The sequence below is a fragment of the Otolemur garnettii genome, unplaced genomic scaffold, assembly GCF_000181295.1.
Source record: "Otolemur garnettii isolate 467f Iridium unplaced genomic scaffold, OtoGar3 scaffold00011, whole genome shotgun sequence".
Taxonomy (NCBI): Eukaryota; Metazoa; Chordata; class Mammalia; order Primates; family Galagidae; genus Otolemur; species Otolemur garnettii.
The window spans coordinates 23237487-23259989 of NW_003852406.1; the positions used below are offsets into that span (position 1 = coordinate 23237487).

Sequence of the window (22503 nt, forward strand, 5' to 3'; positions counted from 1 at the left end):
ATGGGAAAAGTCATACATGTAGAAAAAAAAAAAAAAAAAAAACCCAAAAACTTGTACTTATTTACTTCACATGTAATATAAATTTTTGCAAAGAAGAAGCTTACTATTTTAAATACACATAAAAGCATATATATTTAAGGTTAAGCCTACCCTGTAGCAGTCTAAATGTTCCTCAAAGTTCAAAATTAGTGTTGAAGTAAACATACATACATTATTTGGAAAGGACCACCTTACCTTTAATGGATTTCAAGATGATTTTCTTTTTTAATCCAAGTACACTTCTGATGACTGAATTTCTTGCTCTTTTGAAGATATCATCTGATTCCAGGGTCTAGGATTCTATGATAAATCTTTTTATATGATTTTTCTTTCATAAATTAGTTTGCTTAGGCAGTCTAACATCAATGAATTGATGCTAAGGGCACTTCTCTGGCTTATGGTGTGGTTCTTTTAATCATTTAAACCTCTGTCATAAAAGGTAATCACATTGAGTGTTTTCTAATATTAAGTCAATTTCACGTGAAATCATTGATATTGAGATTTTTTTTTTGGCTGGGGCTGCGTTTGAACCCGCCACCTCCGGTATATGGGACCAGCACCCTACTCCTTTGCGCCACAGGCACTGCCCAATACTGAGTTTTTTTTAATACAATGAAGCCTTAGACTTAATTTTAATAATTACCTTTCCCAATATCTATTGGCTTTTTTTGGTGAATGTTACAATTAAATATAGATCACTTAATTCATGGAAGTTATATAAGGTCCAACTTATCTCGTTCTGCTCACAGAATGAGAGCACAAAGACACTAATAATAATATTTGTAATAGAAGGTAGGCTGCTGAATTAGAGCCTTACTAATTTTTAAAAATTTTCTCTAGGCAAAAGCTGACAGTATGTCCTATCATCGATGGGGAAGAACACCTTCGTTTGTTGAACTTTCAACATAATTTTATAACTCGGATCCAAAATATTTCTAATCTACAAAGGTTAATATTCTTGGATTTATATGATAACCAGATTGAAGAAATTAGTGGCCTTTCTACTCTGAGATCCCTCCGTGTCCTTCTGTTGGGGAAAAACAGGTATTCTTTGTAGAGCAGTTTTTGTTTATAGCCTAATGTTATATGAGGAGCAATGCTTAATCCTATGGTGTTAAGGTGGCAACTCAGACTTAAATAATGCTTAAGAAATGAGTCAACCAAAATGTTTGAAAGATTATTTAAATCAATTAAGATTCAGTCTTAATTTGTTGCATGAGATTTGGTATGACAGCTTGTCAAACCAAATAACGTTTATTGATTGTGTACTTTGCTTGCTTTGTCATATCTGATATAGAAGTAAATAGCAGACTTTGGCCTTAACATTTTGTTTTCTCAGGACATATTTTAAGCATGTATATTCACTTCAGACTTGTGTGTTTGACTTGTGATTCATCTTAGTATTTGACTTAGAGTAGACACTTGATACCTTTTGATTGTCAAATCACTGATTGATTCTTTTTCAGATGATAGTTTCAGTATGTATGTAATATTAGATCCTGTGTGAACTTGCCCAGTTCCTTTTATACAGCTCTATTATGCAGTGCAGCTACACAATTCCTGACTCGTGTCTTCAAGATTTATTCACTACTTTTCATTTGCTTTTACCAGATACCTTTTGCTATGCCTACAAAGAAGGGCTGTTTAGCAAATCCAAAAATGATTTGTATATTTTCAAATGATAAAATTTAGATATAGCATTATACCCATACTTGCTTGCCCTCTTTATTCTGTCCATCCTTCATTTGCCAAACATAGATTTTGGATTGCTTCTTGTATGGGGGAAAAAAGTAATATCTTTTCCTCTCCATTGCAAGATTCATGGCTGACATGCCTATGTAACAAAGACAGATTAACAAGAGAAAATCACAACAAATGTATTTAACATGAGTTTTAGGTGACACAGGAACCCTCAGAAATGAAGGCCCAAAGAAATGGGGACAACTGTTTTTATGCTTAGATTTGATGACAAGTGAACAGTTGTACAGAAGTATGAGTGGGTGAATGGGGGTATGATACAATGGTAATAAACTGGGAGAACTTAGTAAGGCCTTTTTTTTCAGATTCTTCTCGGCATCTCTGCGTCTTCATTCCTTTTGGAGAGTATAAGTCCAGATCCCTCTGGAATGAGGGTCTTAGGACTTTACTTCCAGGGGAAGTGGGTCAGGGAATTTTTTTATGGCTTCAGGGGAGAAGGTCATAGAGTGACTTCCCTGCTTTTGTGGTTTTCTCAGTTTCCTACAGCTTAAATTACTCAGTATGTCTAGGTACTGTAATTTAAGGTGGTGTATTCTGAGCCCCAGCAATCATTATTCCTACTACCCAATGATAATATATTTTCCCAAGACCATGTCTCAGAGTCCTAGGCTCTTAGCTGTCCTCTATAGTTTCTCTGAGAGTTCCCTGCAGTGCAGTTTATCTCTCACAATTAGTATCAAGTGTCAAACTAAGCAGGTAGAATGAGGGAATTTGAGGAGTGTCTTAGTCTGTCTGTGTTGCTAGAAAGGAATGCCTGAAGCTGGGTATATTTTTTTTCCAGGTTAATGTGAGAGTACAAACAACCAAATCACAATATTTGAATTTGTTAGGTAGAGTTCCTCTTGTGGCTATGTCCTACACCCAAAAGGTGTGCCATACACTCCTATATTGTGCCCAATCAGTGGCAGCACCCCAAACCCTGTTCCATTCTCCCCCCAACTTGAATTGAAATGAGTTTTTCTTTATGTGAATGTGAATTAGATCATCTACTGGTTTTATATTAGTATTGAGTACATTGGATATTTGCTTTTCCATTCTTGTGATACTTTACTGAGAAGAATGGGTTTCAACTCTAGGTTAATACAAAGAATGTGAAGTCACCATCTTTTTTATGACTGAATAGTATTCCATAGTATACATATACTACAATTTGTTAATCCATTCCTGAATTGATGGGCATTTAGGTTGTTTCCATGTCTTGGTGATTATAAATTGAGCTGTGATAAACAATCCAGTACATACGTCCTTATGATAAAGTGATTTTTCTTCTTATGGGTAGATGAGGCTGGAAAATTTATAACAAAAAGTAAGCAGATGTGTGCAGAGATGAGAGGGGAAGAGAGGGAAGAGGAGCAAAGTATCAGGCTGTTTTTAATAGCCATCTCTAGTAGGAACCAGTAGACAGTGAGAGAGAACTCACTCCTCTACATCCTCTATTCCGAGGGATCTGCCCCTGGGACCCAACACCTACTGTTAGGCCCCACCACTGGGGATCAGATTTCAACATGAGGTTTGGAGAGCTATTATAGAATCACAAAGTATTAAAACTTGAGGTGACCTCAGAGGTCAGCTTTCTCATTTTAAAGGTAAAGAAATGGAAAGGTAAAGTGACTTTGACAAAGTTACAAACTCTGTACGGTAGGAGCGGTCATGAGAGCGGTCACTGAGTAATGTGAGGAGGGAAGTTCACTTTCAAACATTCAAGGTGTTTCCTTCTAGGTGCTCCCTGTTATCTCTTCCGGAGATTTCTCTATCAGTTGTTGTTCCAGAGAGTTACTGATGTCTTTGTCCAAGTTAACATTTATTCTTTAACAACCCTTGCCTTTTTGCCTTTTTATTTAGTCCTTGAGTTAAGAATGTCTTCTAGTGACATTTTTAAACATCCTCTGGTTTTAAATGTAGTATCTGAGAGCTGCCTTTGGGTCCTACCATTTTAATTCATTCCTCCTACTTCTAGTCTCTCTTCCTACTACTTTTCAGCTTCCTTGACTTCTCAGAAATAACTGTTTAGGTTGTTTTTTGCTTGTTATTTTTTCTTAATAATTTGTGCCTTTAAGGCACCAGTTGATTTGATCTTTTGATCTTATTTAAGGTCTTTCTTCTTCTAAGTCTGTGGGACCCAATGCCTTTCTACTATATTCTCTTCTTGGTGAAGTAAAAGAAATCTGATGTTTTCTCTTCTTCCTCCTTCTACTCCTCCATCATATTTGCTTATTTATTTGGTTTTGGTCATATTTTACTTTTTACACAATTTCTAGTTGTTAAACAATTCTAGAACTATTAGTGTTCTGCAATCAAAAGAAATTAGTCAGAAGATAACTTTCTGCATTCTCCCAAATTGTTTCTAAAGTATCAGTAAATGCAAATCTGAGCCCTAAAACAAATGCCAAGTCTCCAGTCAGTAGAGTTTATTACATGCGAATCTATCCTGAGGCAGGACTGGTGAGCATTAGGCACACCTGGCTGATAAGGCTGTGAAGAGGGAAGCGCATCTGCACCCTGTTTCTTCATGTTTGTCTGGGAGGACTTACTGCCCTCTGCTGGAAAAGTCCACAAGGGTTTCTCCCTTCCATATTGGAAAGCCCTGCACCATCATTCAGTTCAAGGCCCTGGAACCATGTGTGAGAATCCAGTGTAACCATAAACACTGGTTCAGTCAGGCTCAACATAGATTTCTATTCAAAAGTTAGAAAGACCCCTGTACTTTCTGTATGATTCTGTATGAGAGGTTTACATTGCTAATAAAGAACTCCCAACCCAACTTTGCTATTGAAGTTTCTGCCTTCTGATTTTTCTGCCTTCAATATCCCTGGCTTATCCTCTCTAGAACGAAATGTGCTCCTCATAATTACAGGCTAATGAATAATAGAATCTATATGCATTTTCTTCTGATTGTCCAGGATTATGGATACAAAACTCTGCCAAATCCTGGGATTCTCTATGCCTTTCTTTTTGGCTCTTTGAAGTTTTCCCATTAAGTATTTATCTCTGAAACCTGAAAAGCAAAGCCTCTGTGTAGGGCCAGTGGTAGAGTCTGTATCCCAGCATCAGTGACATAACTAGGCCTGCAGAGACAGCTGCAGTATAACCCTAGAGGCCAGTACCTGCTTAAGTGACAGATGAGGCAAGCCTTTTTCTAGTTTCAGTTTCTGTTCAGTAGAAAAACTTAAAAAAAATTCAGGTTACATTGGTGTTAATATAAAAGTCTTCAACTATTTAGGCACTGAGTAGGTTTCTGCAAATTCCTCATATGAATCTGACCTAATCTGACAAGTGACCCCCTAGGTCAACTGAAACCTTCATCAAACTCTGAATTCTTTAGAATTGAATGAGTTTTTAGGTCATTTCACATTCTCAGAGTGGATAGAGAATTTATGCCAAAGGTACCTGATAAGAAGAAGATGGCAAGATGTTTGGTTGGTCTTGGGTTTAATTGCTGGAGCTACTTGCCTATTTTTTTTTCCTGTTCACTTGGGCAATCAGAATCTAAAGTGAGAGTCATGAAGCTGGTATATGTCAAAGCTAAAAGAATACTTGAAGACCCAAGAAAAAGGAAGTGAGTATGAGGCCCTGGTAGAATTCTGTGGGAAAGCTCATACTCTACAGAAAGGTTCCTGTGATTGAAATTCTTTAAAGGTGCTCAGGGTTTCTGATAAACACAGAAAAAGTCTACATTGATTCTCCAGATCACAGAACTTTATGCTGAGATAATCTCTATTATCCCTGATGTATCATTTTCAAAATGTTAAAAATATAATTCTCAGATAAATAGATAAGAGGCCAATGTTTTAATTAATTCAGTGATATGGGAAGCATCAGGATGACAAAGCTGGTTTAAAGGACAATAAAAGAAACTGATAGTCAGTGGTTGAGCCAACCCCTCAGAAACTTGAGAACCACTATTTTAGGGAATGTGAGTTTGGAAGTATAAAGGAATTGAACAAAAGGCTTCTCTGCTAGCTTTGAGGTCAGATTGCTGTCATAAAACATGACTCTGTCCATAGTATTAAGGTACTTTAATTTTCTACAGCTATTCTAGATATTTGTGTCTGTTTTTGCATATGGTTGGGCTAGCTATTTGAGAGATTTAAATGGTAGATGGGATAGTATTAAATGCCCAGCTCTGAAATGAAGGCTAATGAAAAATTCCAGTGAGTTCAGAAGGATTATAATGGTTTAGATGAAGTGAGATAGGGGTTTTCAGGATATAGGGTACTTTCTAGGACAAGAGTAGATTCTGCCAGTGTGATGATGTGAGAGAAGAGACCGATGAAGAGGTTGTGGTCTTAAGAGAGTGGAGTATGTTTGTGATAAGGGAGTGAAGACAAGTACAGCTACATGGTCATAATAGGGTGTATGACAAATATTTTTATAAATTAAATTAGATAAAATCAGTTCATGATGATATGATTCTTGATTGGTATAAGATGATGTAACATGGTTGAGGTCAAAAGGAGACAGACATTCACAAAATTTAAGTTTGCATTATATTTAAATGGTAATCAGCATATGTATATTTATGATATGTATATATATCAAATGATATATAATATCATATATTATGTAAGTATTATTCAATGGATGATCTAGGTTCTGGAAATATTTAGAAAGGTTAAAATGGTTCTTTGAGGCAATAAAATAATGACAGCAGAAACAACTAGTGACAAAAATATGATGACAATGATGGATTGCATGAACTTTATATTTTGTCCTTTCTTTGCCATCGTTCTCATCTTTCTACTGAATAATCATAATAGGAGAAAGTAGAACAATAAAAGTAAGCATTTTGTTTTGTTAAAAGAGTCCAGCTGGAGGAAATTGGGCAGATCAAGTAGCCCTAGAAGATAGGAATGAGGGAGGCAATGTGTAGGGGGTGTTCTACAGATAAAATCCTGGTTTTTATTCATAGAAAAGTACTAGCTTTTTACAAGATGACAAATCAGTAGAAAGCATTTAGCAGTGTGTAATTTGTGTCTGTGATAAATAATCCTATTATGAATACCCTTGTACATAAAACTCATCCATTTAGTTAATAGATTCATTTATTCATTAAACAAATAAGTAATCGGGTGCCTACTTGGTACCAGACACTGTTCTAAGTGCTGGGGATAGAGTCAAAGTTTTTGCCTTATTGAAGCCCAAATTTTGCTTTGGTAAGAGAAATATTTAAAAAAAGTATAATTTTGGGCAATGATAAATGCTGGGAAATTGGTTAAAACAAAAAGGAGGAAGTAGTGGGGACAGTAAGGAAAAGCTCTTTTAGATAGGATCACTTGAAGGCAACTCTAAGATGTGTGAGCTGAGACCTTAATGATGTGAAAATATGAACCTTGTGAAGTTTAGGGGGAAGAATGTTAATGCAGAGGAACAGCAAAGGTAAATGCACTAGGTGAAAATGAACTTGTCAGGTTAGAAATACAGCAAGAATGTCCTGTACCTGGAGAAGAGTGAGTCTGTAGTAAGAGAGAAGGCTGGAGGAAGGGTCAGCAGCCAGATATGTGGGTCATTACAAAAGTTTTGAGATATACCAAAATCAAGAAACATAAAATATGCATAGACAGAAACGAAGCTTTCCCAGCAACACTGATAAGCCAAGCAAGCTGAAACCTATGCGGGTGAATCCGAAAGGACACTGTTGACTGTATTTTTTGAAAATGAAATAATGGTCTGTAACACAGTCTGTCTCAAAACTTTCATAGCGACCCACATAGTTTAGTGCTTTGCAGACAGAAATAAGGAGTTTAGATTGCATTCTAAGATAAAGAGACAGCCTTGAATAAGTACTCTGACCTAATGTTCTTAGAAGTGAAATCACTCTTTTCTAAAGATGTAATGTTTAGGTTATCTATTTAAGTTATCTTTCCCCATGTGGTATTACATCTTTAAAATTATTATAAATCAAAGGGAAATGTATTATTGTTTAAGATACATATTATACCTGTATAGAGAGAGTAAATTAAAATGAGTTGCACCTTTATATGTTAGCATGCTTTGATTTGATTTACAGAGAGATGTGATACATCCATATTTCTATTCTACTTTTTCTGATTTTCAGAATCAAGAAAATCTCAAATCTAGAAAACCTAAAAAGCTTAGACGTCTTAGACCTTCATGGAAATCAGGTATGGTAAAGCCCTTTCATTCCTTTCTTTTTTTGAGAAGTCCAGAAAATTGGTATTATGAAAGTTTTTAAAATCATACATACTTGCATTTAATTTTTCAAGAGTGACTTTACTGATCCCTTAGAATTTCTAAGATATTAAGCCTATTGATATAATGTTTGGTAACTACTTAGCAGGAAATGACAGATAAAACTTATAAAGCATTAGAATCCTTAGAGTTACTGCAATTTTATTTTTTATTTTACTTTTTATTAACTTTATTTATTTATTTGTTTGTTTTCTGAGACAGAGTCTCGGTTTGTTGCCCTCAGTATAGTGCCCTGACGTCATAGCTGACAGCAACCTCTAACTCTTGGTCTCAAGTGATTCTTTTGCCTCAGCCTCCTACAGGCACCCACCACAGTGCCTGGCTATTTTTAGAGATGGGGGTCTCGCACTGGTTCAGGCTGGTCTCGCACTTGTAAGCTCAGGTGATCTGCCCACCTTGGCCTCCCAAAGTGCTGAGATTACAGTATTAATTTGTTTTTATAATATAGGTTATATTATCCAACCATTTTGGACTCCCTCTTATACTCAGTTAATGTTTCTAATGCTATCCAAGAACTAGAATATTACTTTCGTGTACTTAGGTATTTCTTCTTTATTCCGTCTCATTATTTCTGCTTCAGAGTTAGCTACTCTTCTGGATTTCACATTTTTATTCCCTTGTGAATTTTTTAGTTGGTTTTATCACATATAGATTATGTCCAAATAGTATCATTCAGTAGTATTATCTTTTCATTTTAAAAAGGTGTGATGTGGCTTGGCGCCTGTAGCTCAAGCAGCCAAGGTGCCAGCCACATACACTAGAGCTGGTGGGTGCAAATCCAGCCCAGGCCTGCCAAACAACAATGACAACTGCAATCAAAAAAGTAGCTGGGTGTTGTGGTGGACGCCTGTAGTCCTAGCTACTTGGGAGGCTGAGGCAAGAGAATCGCTTAAGTCAGGAATTGGAGGTTGCTGTGAGCGGTGATGCCATGGCACTCTACCCAAGGCGACAGCTTACAGCACTGTCTCAAAGAAAATAAAAAGGTGTGATGTAAATGCTCCTAATTCTATATGAAATCAGCACATTGTACCCCATAAATGCATTAATGTATACACGATCTACATGTTTATGATTTAATAAAAAATATATATCATACTATTTGTTGACATCTAGTGTTTGCTTTTTAGATTCAGTGTTACATTACTGAGATTTATCTATTTTAAGTAGCTAGAATTTCTTAATTTTCACTGTTGTGTGTTCTATGGTTAAGACTGTACAGAAACTTTTTTCTCCAATAGCTTATCGAGAGACATTTGAATTGTTTCTTGGTTCATTTGTTTGTTTGCTTATTTTTGCTGCTATGTATACTACTTCTAAATACTTTCTTGTGTATGTCCCCTCTTCTGTGTCTTCCAAGTATACTCTGTATGTCTAAGGAGGAAACCAATGAGTTATAGGCTATTTTAGTGTTTAACTCCAAAGGATAGTGCCAATTTGTTTTCCATAGTGGAAAGTTTATACTCCTGCCAGTAACACATAGTCAGCCCTGTGGCTTTGCATCCTTTCCAAATTTGGAATTGTTAGACGTCTTAATTTTTGCTGATTGATGTGGTATAAAGTGATATCACTTCGTGGTTTTGATTTCTATCTTCCTGATTACTGTATAATCTGTGCTTCTATTCTGTTCAATTAATTTATCTACCTCTATGTTTGTCTTTTTTAATTTCTAAATCTGGTTTGTACATTCCCCTCTTTATTTTTAAGTCAGAGCACCCTTTTTTTTTATTATAGCCTTTTGCTCATCTGTTTATATTTTTATCTTTGAAATGTATTTATTTATAAATAGCTACATGAGCTACAGACTCATGCAGAAGATAAAGTCTCTTCTGAAGTGAAAAGCCCTGTGTTCTGGGATGATCCAGGAGTCCTTGCCTGTTTATGAACAAGATCTGCCACTGCTGCTTGCAGTTGGTCAGGTACAAACCTCAGCATGATTGCATTAAGCTTTCTAATACCTGTTAGTCCTAATAGTTTTGGTGAAAGTCTAAATAGTTAGTAAATTCCTTGGTAGATCTAGACAGAGCTCAACCACTAGGTCCTAAATCTCTTTCCAGCCCAATGTGTGTGTCTGTCTACATGCACATGTGGTGGGAGGAGTGTTGGTATCCTTGGAGTTGTCCAGCTCTGCAGACTGGTCAGTGTAGAGGGGAAGTTATCCAGTTAGATAGTGGTGCAAGGGGAAGACGAATTAAAGAGTATTGACAGTAAGAGAATATTATATGCAAAGGCAGTGAGCCTAAAAACAATGTATTCTTTACCATGGAGGATTGAACACATATAGAGGAACAGAGAAAGCAGAGGTTAGAAAGGTAGGCAAAGGCCAGATTGTGGAGGGCTTCATATACCAGGATGAGGAATTGATATTTTATCTTAGTCCACTATTTTAAAATTTGTTTTTAACTATTAGTGTAACCTTTTATGGTGGCAATATTTTTCTCAAATTTATTTTTAAATGTATATGTGAGAAATAATAAACATTTATGCCTTTTTCAAATTCTAATCTACCTTTAAGAAGTCATGGGTACTACTCATGATCTTCTAGAACACCTGATAAATGAACATCATATTATTTGATCTATACATTATATGTGGGCATTACTTACCTACCATTATGTTTATGAAAAATGCTCTATTTCTGGTTAGCTGATCTGTGTTTATATATTGTATATTCAGCATGCTTTTGTGATATTCTGTGTATTAAGATTAGATATTTGTACTATACAAATTAAGTACATATGATTCTCACAAGGTTCTATAACTACAAGAGTCTTGTTTCAACATATATATAAGTCCAATAAGGAAACTTGGAGTATTTCAAAGTAAAGATACAATCTTAATGACCTTAGATTTCTAAAAAGTTGGGAGATGGGGCCGGGCACAGTGGCTAGCCTGAGCCAGAGTGAGACCTTGTCTCTAAAAAAAAATAGCCAGGTGTTGTGGCAGGAGCCTGTAGTCCCAGCTGCTTGGGAGGCTGAGGCAGGAGAATCGTTTGAGCCCAAGAGTTCAAGGTTGCTGTGAGCTATGACACCATGGCACTCTACCAAGGGTGACAAAGTTGAGACTCTGTCTCAAAAAAGAAAAGGACTATACTTTCTCCTTATGTTACCTTTTGCCTGAAGCTTCTGTCACCTGACCCATTTTTATGACTTTGCCTCTGGCTGCAGTGAGTGACTTTATTCCATAGCAGATGTTGTACACAATTCTGGCTATTTTGGAATGCAAACCAAAAAGCCAGATAATATCTCTAGTGATTTTTAAAAAAATTACAGGTTCATTCCTATACACAAGAATTAAGCAGCATTGCTTTTCAGACTTTTCAAACTAGTAGGTAACTCAAAAGTATAGGCATTCTAATAGTAAGTCCTCCCAGGACCAGGTGGAAGAATAGTTTTCTGAAAGGACTGTCCAGAGCTATTAACAGAAGGGAGATACAGGTCATCCAGTTGTGCCCCTTCACTCTATTTATATGCTTCCCGCGTTCAGGAAAGTTTTACGTATTTAGACATTGTTTCCTGCCCATTTATGTTTGTTGTCTCTATATTGTTGGTTTTCCGTATCCCCATTTTATCTATTATTCTTCCTTGATATTTTAGGAGGATTTCTCAAGCTTGTATTGACATTACTAATTTCTTCCATTTTTAAAGGTGATTCAGTTTTTTTTTTAATTTTAGGATATTATGGAAATATATACATTTTGCTTACATTGTTTGCTTTTGTATATTTTAAGTCAAAGTTACAGGTGTGCCCTTCACTCAGAAAGTGTGCAGTGTACCTATGCAGTGTACCTCTTGGGTGGGAATTTACCATTCCCCTTTTTTCCTCCTCCCTACTTGAATTTTGCTAAGTTTTGCTTCCTTGTGAGCACCTAGGTGTTGATCAACTAGTTCTAATTAAGTATTGAGTACATGTGGTGTTTGTTTTCCATTCTTGTGATACTTCACTTGGGAGAATGATCTCCAGTTCCATCCAGGTTATTACAGAAGATAGGTCACTATCCTTTTTTTTTTTTTTTTTTAATGTCTGAGTAGTATTTCATTATATATATATATTTTGTTGTTGTTGTTGTTGTTGTTGTTAATCCATTCATATATTGATGGGCACTTGGATTGTTTCTACATCCTTGAGATTGTCTGGCAAATTGTCTGGCAGTGAACATTCAAGTGCAAATGTCTTTATCATAAAATATCTTTTTTCCTTTGGGTAGATACCTGGTAGAGGGATTGCAGGATCAAATGGTAGGTCTACTATAAAATCTCTGAGGAATCTCCCTACTACTTTCCATAGAGGCTGGACTAGTTTGCAGTCTGACCAACAGTGTATGAGTGTTCCCTTTGCTCCATACCGTGCCAACATCTGTTGCTTTGGGACCTTAAGATGTGAGCCATTCTCACTTGGGTTAGATGCCATCTTAATGTGGTTTTGATTTGCATTTCCCCAATTAGAGTCGTTGACCATTTTTTATGTGTTTGTTGGCCATTAGTCTATCTTCATTTGAAAATTTTCTGAACACAAGCAGTGTAATCTGGCTTATTATACCCTCAATGGTGTTGAATTTTGTTCAGTGCTTTTTCTGCATCTATGGAGAAGATTATATGGTCTTTGTTTTTACTTCTATTTATGTGGTGAATTACATTTATAAATTTGCATATGTTGAAGCAACCTCAACAAAATTAGCAAGAATATAATGGAGCTTAAAGAATTGAAGAAAACTTCTGAGATTCTTTCTTCTCCATGGTTTATACTGTTACTAAAACGTCTTGCTATGATTTGAAACTCCCGGAATGCCTCTTTCAGTTCTTTAAGCTCCATTATATTCTTGCTAATTTTGTCCAGATCCTTGGTGACTTTTTTGTTAATTTCGTTAATTTCCTGAAACATTTCCTGAGCTGCTTTTTGCTAGCTTTCCACTTTATCTTCAATTCTGTTTGTCTTATTTGCCATCCACAATCTGTCATTTCAATAATTTCTTTATGGTTGGAATTTTTTTCTGTAGCTCCATTGTGATCACATCAGTGGAGTTTATCTGTTCTGGTTTTTCATGTTGCCTGTGTTCTTTTGCTGACTTCTCAGTTGTTGTTGTTGTTTTTGTTGTTTTTTTTTTTTCATCTTCCTGCTTAGAGGTTAAGATGATCCTAGAAATATTCCGGCTGCAGTCAATAAGGAGCGGTCACTAGATGGCGCTCTAGTATCAGTGGTAACCGAATCTGCTGTCCTTGACGTTTGAGTTCCCCTCACCAAGTGTGTTGCTATATCCTGGTCTCAGCTGACAATTGGAGGTTGGCGTGGTCCCGGGGCGCGGGGCAGGACTTCTGGCACTGCTGTGGTGGTGGAAGCTCGGGGCTGGGGTCTTGTGAGCCAGGTGCAACACGGAACTTGAGGGAGGTGGCAGAGGCCCGGGGAGGAAGCTGGATGCTCGGGGATGATGCGCCAAGTTCTGTCAAGGGGGCCCTGGGAACTAGGCCGGGTAGGGGACCGAGACACAGAGACCTAACAGGACCTAAGAGGTCCGGGCCCCTCCAATCTTGATGGTGAAGATGGGAGACGGACTTGGAGGCAGCTCTTCAGGCCTGGAAGCGGAGTCGGAGTCAGCTGAGCCTGCCAGATTGCGGGTCTCTAGAGCCGCTCCGAAGCCGCCTCAAGAGGGGTTGATGTGGGCACCTGTTGCCCCAGTCAGGAAGGTCTCGGCACCTCTTCTTGGACCTGCCAGTGTAGCTAAGGTCTGTTGTCTTCCCGCTTGATGGCAGCCTGCTGGGCCCCACCACCCTCAGTTCCCCTGTCCAGATCCTCCCGTGCTCTATGTGGGAAGTGCTTGATTTCAAGTTCCAGCTTTAGCCTGGGGGATCCACTTTCAGAGCAGCACCCTCCCCAGCCCACCACAGGCCTAGTGTCTATTTTACTTTTTATTGGTTTCATACATTTTGAATTCTATCGCTTACTAGTTTTGAAATGTTTTAGTCTATATATCTTATTATACAGTTCTGTCATTTATTATTACAATAACCTTATTTCTTCTTTTTCAAATTTTATATAGTTTTATTTCATTTTACATTAGTTAGATCAGAAATCAAGAACAAATTTTAAACATGTCATTGGTTGCCTTTATATGTTATTGAATTTACAATAAGCATATGTTTCTGTTTCGGAACCTAGATGGAATCTAGATAGTGTTTTTTAAATGTGAGAGAGGATCCAAATAACAACACGGAATATAGCTTATACATCTAAAAATCAGTTCTTTTAGCTAACAACTGCTTTGAAGTATTAGATTAAAAATTTCAAATATACTGTGATGACAGTACAAATGAGTCAACTATTCTCTAGTGATTTTGAAATTCATTTTTTAATGTTCAGAAGAAGCATGTTATGTGTATGACTCATTATTACCTAAGTACATTGTATTAAGAGGATGATGAAGTCTTTTATCGGGATTTTTATTCTATGTCATGCAGAAACTCGTTCTATTGTGGTTTGCTTGCTATATTATAATAGTGGGGCTTAAAATCATGCTGAGCTCTCATCACTTTTTGATGATATGGTTCTACTTACCCTCACCTTAGTAGGTCACTCAAACTCTGCAGTTCGGTACTTAGGAGCATATGCATATTCCACAGTTCAAGTCCTCTTGTTTTAAACAGTTAGTAGCTACATATTATACCTTGACTAAACATTATCTTTCTCCTCTCAAGCATTTCTGATTAATAAAAGAATATCCTCACCTTCTACTGGGGATCCTAGGTCCTTGAATCTTTCCATTCAGACTCTTGGCCACTCTGAGGATCCTGCAGTATAAATAAAATTTAAAAGGGGAACTTGGTATTATTGCTTTCCCTTACCTTTTTCCCCAGAGGGTAGACTTGCTTTGTCAAAACATTGTGAGTGTATGCCTTGGACTCAACGGTACATTTCTATTTGGCAAGTAATATGTAACTTTCATAGCTGGCACAGTATTGTGCTCTTAAAGTTACCCTAGGTAATGGACCCATTGATTATTTGGTGAAATTTAATATAAATGTTTACTATGATAAAAATGTAAACTATGATCTTTTAGATAATTTCATAAGTTACACGACTTCATGTTATCTACAGCATAGGAAATTAGAAATAGATTTTTAAATGTCTGCATACAAACTTGTCACTGAATCCAACAACTTTGGATATTTCGATTTTAGGGTTTTTAGAACATGCATGGGGATATTTTTGCCTGCTAATCTCCCCTCCCCCATTTTTTAACAGATTACCAAAATTGAAAATGTCAATCATTTGAGTGATTTGAGAGTTTTAAATCTTGCCAGAAACTTTTTAAGTCATGTGGATAATCTCAATGGGCTGGATTCACTAACTGAACTGAACTTGCGGCACAATCAAATCACTTTTGTGGTGAGTATTAAAATGGTATTGATATGTACTTTCTGGCTTTCTTTTTTAAAAAATGATACATGTTATAGCATGGCTTTATGCAAAATAAGAATCTAAGGTTACTTAGTTTTTTTCTGAAATTGAATTGTGGATATAATTACTGAGCTTCTTACTATATTGATTTAGGAAGTATTTAGGTATTTTCCGTTTAAAAGAATAAACATAAAATTAGAAATAGAAGTGTTATCACTAAAATCAGCTAGTGTAAATGAGTAGTGAATCATTTCCTGTTTTGTCATGGGCATAGAATTAATAAGAAAGAAGCTTATTTGTGACTTGGAAAATTGAGGAATTATTGCATCAAGAGGGAAAAGGCATAGAGAGGAAGGATTGAGGGTTGTAAAAACACACATAAATATTTCCTTTGCAGTTTTTAAAAGGCAGTGGAAAGAGCATAATATTGGGCTTCAGAGGCATAGTTCTGTCTCAGCTTTCCCCTCTCATTAGCTATGTGACAGAGGTAGATCACTAACTCTCTGGGCCTCAGTGTAGCGTTTTCTAAACTGAGGACATTGGACTAGTTTTGTTTTGTTGATTCTGAGAAAAGTTGTAAACATGATAGAGAACTGGTATTGTGAGTAGGAAGAAAAGTTTTAGTTGTGGTAGCAAAACTACAGAAACAGGACTCTGGAACTCTAAGACAAACTTGGTCAGATTTATGATTTTGGTGAAGGTGAGCAACTAAATAGCAGCTTGCTATCTACAGTATAAAGGTAGTTTATATTTGTGCATGCGTGAAGAGCACAAGAAAGGATGCAGGACAAGAAAAACATTATCTGTTCTTTGAATAAGTTTCCTTTTTAAAAATGCCATAGAAAAACTGTACTGTGTTCTCTCTGGTATCATTTAAGTCCTTTGAAAGGCAGTGTAACTCTTAACTCTTTTGGGATATTAAGTTCCTTAGTAAAAAATTAAGTGTACTATAAGCGGTGTACTTGAAAAAGTTGGGGAACAGACAGTGCTTTATCTCTAGGCCTCATACAGATTGTTTTCGTTCTGAAGTTCTCCTAGAAAATATGAGCCAGGTAATACCTAGCTCTTCCAGGAGGTTAGGAAAATTTCAGAACCTTCCTTAAGATATGGATTTGTTTCAGAACTTTTAAATTATGTCAAGCCCTCCCCAGATTGGATATAAATTTTAGAACTATACGATTTGTTTACAAAGACACCCAGATTAGGTTACTAAATTTCCAGGAACTATTCAGTCCAGACTTAATCTGTCCTCAGGACACTGGGTCTGGTAAGATTCCAAAAAGCTTTGGTACAGTCAGGAACAGAAATCTATTGGCCCTAGCGTATTCCTGCCTGTATTTTTTGGCTTTCATTTGGAAAGCGCATAATGGAGATACAGGAAATTGCTTACTGAATTTCCCATTGAATATTATGTCTAATCATTTCCGTTATAGTATAAGTAGCAGTAAACATCTTATAGAAAAGGAAATTGTATTAATTTCTAAAAGTTAAAAATGACCCTTAATGATAAGTATCATGCATATTAATTATATGCAATTGTGAAAAATACACATATATAAAGATAAATAAGAAGTTTATCTCATGCTTACTGTTTATTTTTGAAAGCATCTGTTTCTTAAAAGATCCAGGGGACCTGGATTATTACATTTATTCCTTTTACCTTTTTTTGAAAGCATCTGTTTCTTAAAAGATCTAGGGGACTTTTTAATCTGACTTTTTTTTATCTCTATGATCAATTATTACATTTATTCCTTTTACTTTTTTTTCTTTTTTCATAATTTTGGTAATCATGGTTACCAAAATCCTCAATCGTTCCTAATCCTTAAATGAAGTATCATGGTAAATGGGTGTCTTGTGCTGTTGAATAGGTCTTTTTAACCATCAAATCGCTCTCTAGAATGATCACTAGATTTGTGTAGGTTCTTCAGTCTCTACATTGGTAGACTTCCCTTTAGGTTGAATGAAAAGAAAAAGACAAAGGCAGGCTTATGTTTATTCTGTAGTTGCCAAAAGAAGGAAGTTTTTTTTTGAGACGGAGCCTCAAGCTATCCCCCTGGGTAGAGTGCCATGGCATCACAGCTCACAGCAACCTCCAACTCCTGGGCTCAAGCGAGTCTCCTGCCTCCGCCTCCCAACTAGTTGGGACTACAGGCGCCCACCACAACGCCTGGCCATTTTTTGGTTGCAGCCATCATTGTTGCTTGGTGGGCCCGGGCTGGGGATTCGAACCTGCCACCTTAGGTGTATGTGGCTGGCGCCTTAGCCGCTTGAGCCACAGGTGCCGGGCCAAGAAGGAAGATTTTATTTTTGGGATACCAGGGGAACAAATGAAAATATTTCTTGCTACCCTCTGACTCTTTTGTAGAAGTTATGACCCATCTCTGTTGATAAAACATCCCCTCTCCTTCCTTCCTTGACAAATAACTCTTGTTTAGAGAATAGTTCCTGAGGCTCTACTTGAACATTTCTTCGGCCAATTGCTCTGTGCATGCTCTTTCTGTTCATGACAGGAGTAGGAGTAGGGTGGGTTTATTGGTGTTTCAAAAATAACTATTGAGTAGACAGACCTTTACTTATACACCTATTTGAATCACCACAGTTAATCATAGTCCATGACTGCTCCTTTTACATACTGACTGGGCATGGAGTAAGAGAGTGTTTGGTCAGAAAGAACTGTGTTTGAGCACAGCATCTCTCTTGTCGTGAGCTGCAGTTCTTGCCACTCAGGGTTCTCTCCAATAACAGCCCCTCAGTTTTTCAGCTGCCTGGAATTCATTGGAAATGTTGGCTGGTTAATGATAATTCTCTTGTTTTTAGGATTTCCATGAATTTACTCATTTTAGTGTATCTTTATTACTCCACCTGTTGAATTTTGGGAAGAAGGTAAAGCAAATGCATTTTCTATTTCATCATCATGAATAGAAACCTTCTCTGTTTTTGATGTAGAAAGTTATTGTTTATTTGTTTATTCACCAGTCCTTTTCTTGGAAATTGTATAAATTTCAAACTAAATACCATTTTAGTTTATGAGTATCTTTCTCTTTAACAAATTTATGAAACATTTTAGACAACCTCAAAAGAATAATACTATTATCAATATTTGTATATCCATCAATCAACTTAATAAATAAAAACCTTTCAAGTGTAGTTGAGGCTTCATGTATATTCCTCCCTCATCATATTTCCTCCCTCTTTTGCAGAAAACACAATTCTGAATATGGTGATGTTTATTCTCATGAATGTCTGTTTTTTCCCCCATATATGTATTTCTCAGTTACTACGTAGTAATTGTTCTGTAAATGGTATCATCATACCATATTTATCTTCTACTTTTATTAAAGTTATGCTTTGAGATTCATCCATGTTGATACCTATAGTTATAGTTCATTAATTTTTATTATTATATAGTCTTCCATTATATGATTATAATTATTCATTCTCCTATTCATGACAGCCATATTTTTCTAATTTTTAGTTTGTTACAAAGTGGTACAAATGATATTTTCATACATTTATTTTTGTCCATGTATAACTGTTTTTCTAGGGATACCACTTTTAGACATTTTTGGCCATAATTTACAAAATTAGGTAATTAGTAATAGGCAAAATTTACATTGGAACCTAGTTACTACATACATATTTACATAAACATTATAAATATCAGAAATAAGCATTTCATGAAACTGTATTTATCTTTACTGTAATCCATTACAGTATATCCTATTATAATCTATCACATTAAAAAATATTGCTCTCAAAAATAACGTTGGTCTCAACACACTAAACTGATGTTTTGACCAATGAGAAATTGGATGCAACCTTCATTTTGAAAACTATGTACAGTGGTAGATACACGGAAGAAGTACTGCTAGGTGGCAGAATTAGACACGTCATTCACTTTGTCAGATATCATCAAAATTTCCCCAAGGTGTCCATAACAAATTGCATTTCTATCAGTATTACCTGAGAGTTCCTATAATTTCACATCTTTGTTGAAACTTGGTATTGTCAGACTGTTTATTTCTGCCAGTATTTTAGCTAAGAAATTGTGTTGCATTGACATTTTAATTGAGATTTTTGATAAGATTGAATGCGTGTTATCTTTTTCTTTTTTGGATATAGAGATTGCCTCTCCTGTGAATTGCCTTATCCTTTACCCACTTTATTTTATTTATTTTATTTTTTATTTCATTTTTTAATTTCAGGTTAATGTGAGAGTACAACTAGGTTACAGTATTTGTTAGGTGGAGTCCCTCTTGTACTTGTGTCCCACACCCCAAAGGTGTGCCATGTACCCTTACATTGTGCCCAGTAAGTGGGAGCACACCAATCTCCTCTTTTCCTCCTCTCCACCCCTCCCTCATTCCCACTCCTCCCCGGCTTGAATTGAATTGGGTTTTTCTCTTATGTGGGTATGTGTTAGATTGTCTTCTGGCTTCATATCAGTATTGAGTACGTTGGATATTTGCTTTTTCATTCTTGTGATACTATATTGAATGTCTTTCAGTTAAGAATGTAATAAAGCTCCATCCAGGTTAATACAATTAACTATAAGGTCTCCATCTTTTTATGGCTGAATAGTATTTCATGGTATACATATACCACAGTGTGTTAATCCATTCCTGGGTTGATGGGCATTTAGGTTGTTTCCACACCTAAGTGATTATAAACTGAGGTGTGTTAAACAATCTAGTACAAATATCTTTATGATAGAACTACTTTTTTTCTTCTGGGTAGACGCCTAGTAATGGGATTGCAGGATCAAATGGGAGGTTTAATTTGAGTTCTTTGAGGATTCTCCATACTTTCTTCCAAAGAAGCTATACACACAAACTGGAAAATCTGGAAGAAATGGATAAATTTTTGGAAACAAGAAACCTCCCAAGGTTGAATAAGACCAATAATGAGATTGAAACAGTAAAATTCTACCAGACCTACAAAGAAAAATTGACACCCATACTACTGAAACTGTTGCATGACATCAAAGAGGGAATCGTCCCTAACTCATTCTATGAAAGTAAGTATCACCCTTATACCAAAGCCAAGAAAGGACACAACAAAAAAAGGAAACTTTATATTAGTGAACAGAATTCAATAGCACATCAAGAAAATAATGTGGCTCGGCACCTATAGCTCAACCGGCTAAGGCGCCAGCCACGTACACCTAAGGTGGCGGGTTCGAATCCCCAGCCCGGACCCGCCAAACAACAATGACGGCTGCAACCAAAAAATAGACGGGCGTTGTGGCGGGCGCCTGTGGTCCCAGCTACTTGGGAGGCGGAGGCAGGAGACTCGCTTGAGCCCAGGAGTTGGAGGTTGCTGTGAGCTGTAATGCCACGGCACTCTACCCAGGGGGACAGCTTGAGGCTCTGTCTCAAAAAAAAAAAAAAAAAGAAAATAATGTACTGTGATCCAGTAGATAAAACCTACTTGATCATGATGATAGGCTATAATCTATTGATGATAAGCTGTAATCTATTGGCTAGAATTTTGTTGAGAATATTTGCATCTATATTCATTAGTGAAATAGGTCTGAAATTCTCCTTTTTAGTTGAATCTTTTCCTCGTTTTGGTATCAGTGTGATGTTTGCTTCATAGAACGTGTTGGGGAAGATTCCTTCCCCCTCAATTTTTTGAAATAATTTCTTTAGTATGGGAATAAGCTCTTCTTTGATGGTTTGATAGAATTCTGGTGCAAAGCCATCCAGACTAGGGCATTTTTTTTGTTGGGAGATTTTTAACTGTTTCTTTGATCTCAGTGCTTGAAATTGGCCTGTTCAGGAGATCTGTTTCTTCTGGGCTAAGTCTAGAGAGAGGGTGTGATTCCAAATATTGATCCATTTCCTTCACATTGTCAAATTTCTGGGCATAGAGTTTCTGGTAATATTCAGAGACAATCTCTTGTATCTCTATGGCATCAGTTGTTATTTCCCCTTTATCATTTCTGATTGAGGTTATTAGAGATTTTACTTACTTCTAGTTAGTCTGGCCAAAAGTTTATCAATTTTATTTATTTATTCAAAAAACCAACTTGTTTCATTAATTTTCTGAATTATTCTTTTGTTTTCCATTTCATTAATCTCTGATTTAATTTTGGATATATTATTTTTCTTTTGCTGGCTTAGATTGTTCTTCCATTTCCAATTCCATAAGATGGCTTGTGAGTTTGTTGATGCCCTCTTTTCCTGTTTTTCAAATGTAGGCTTCTAAAGCGATAAATTTTCCTCTCAGGACTGCTTTTGCTGTATCATACAGGTTTTGGTAGCTTGTGTCTACATTGTTGTTGTCCTCAAGGAAATTAATGATTTCCTTTTTTATTTGTTCCTGTACCCATCTGTTATTCAGTATAAGGCTGTTTAATTTCCATGCCTTTGTGTGTAGTTGAACGTTTTTGTTGGTAGTTGAGTTCCACCTTTAATGCCCTGTGGTTTGAAAAGATGTAAGGTAAAATTTCAATTCTTTTGATTCTGTTGAGGTTTGTTTTGTGTCCTAGGATATGATCAGTTTTGGAGAATATTCCATGGGGCAATGATAAAAATGTATATTCTTTATCATTAGAATGGAGTGCTCAATATAGATCCATCAAACACAGTTGTTCTAGGGTCTCATTTAAGTCTCTTGTATCTTTGTTTAATTTCTGTTTAGAGGATCTGTCCAGCTCTGTAAGGGGAGTGTTAAAGTCCCCTGTTATTATGGTGTTATAGGACATCATATTGCTCAGACTAAGGTCTCTTTCAAGAATCTGGGAGCATTTAAGTTGGGTGCATAAATATTTAGAATTGAAATATCTTCTTGTTGTAGTTTTTCCTTGACCAATATGAAGTGACCATCTTTGTCTTTTTTGACTTTAGTTGCTTTAAATCCACATGTATCTGAAAATAAGATTGCAACCCCTCTTTTCTTCTGGATTGCGTTTGCCTGAAAAATTGTCTTCCAACCCTTGACTCTGAGTTTTAATTTGTTTTTTGAGACTAAGTGTGTTTCCTGCAAACAGCAAATGGATAGCTTGTGTTTTTTAATCTAGTCAGCCAATCTATGCCTCTTCAGTGGGGAATTCAAGCCATTGACATTTACTGAGATAATTGATAAGTGTGGTAGTGTTCTATT

General features: G+C 36.4%; 1 protein-coding gene across 3 annotated transcripts in view; it reads left to right on the forward strand.

Moving 5' to 3' along the window:
• LRRC49 (leucine rich repeat containing 49) overlaps positions 1-22503 on the forward strand; it is a 127980-nt gene that overhangs the window by 14103 nt on the left and 91374 nt on the right. For all 3 annotated transcript variants that reach the window (XM_003784475.1, XM_003784474.2, XM_003784476.2), the window contains 3 exons: positions 880-1083; positions 7853-7919; positions 15241-15384. In XM_003784475.1, the coding sequence (XP_003784523.1) occupies positions 880-1083; positions 7853-7919; positions 15241-15384 (415 nt within the window). The remainder of the gene's footprint in view (positions 1-879; positions 1084-7852; positions 7920-15240; positions 15385-22503) is intronic.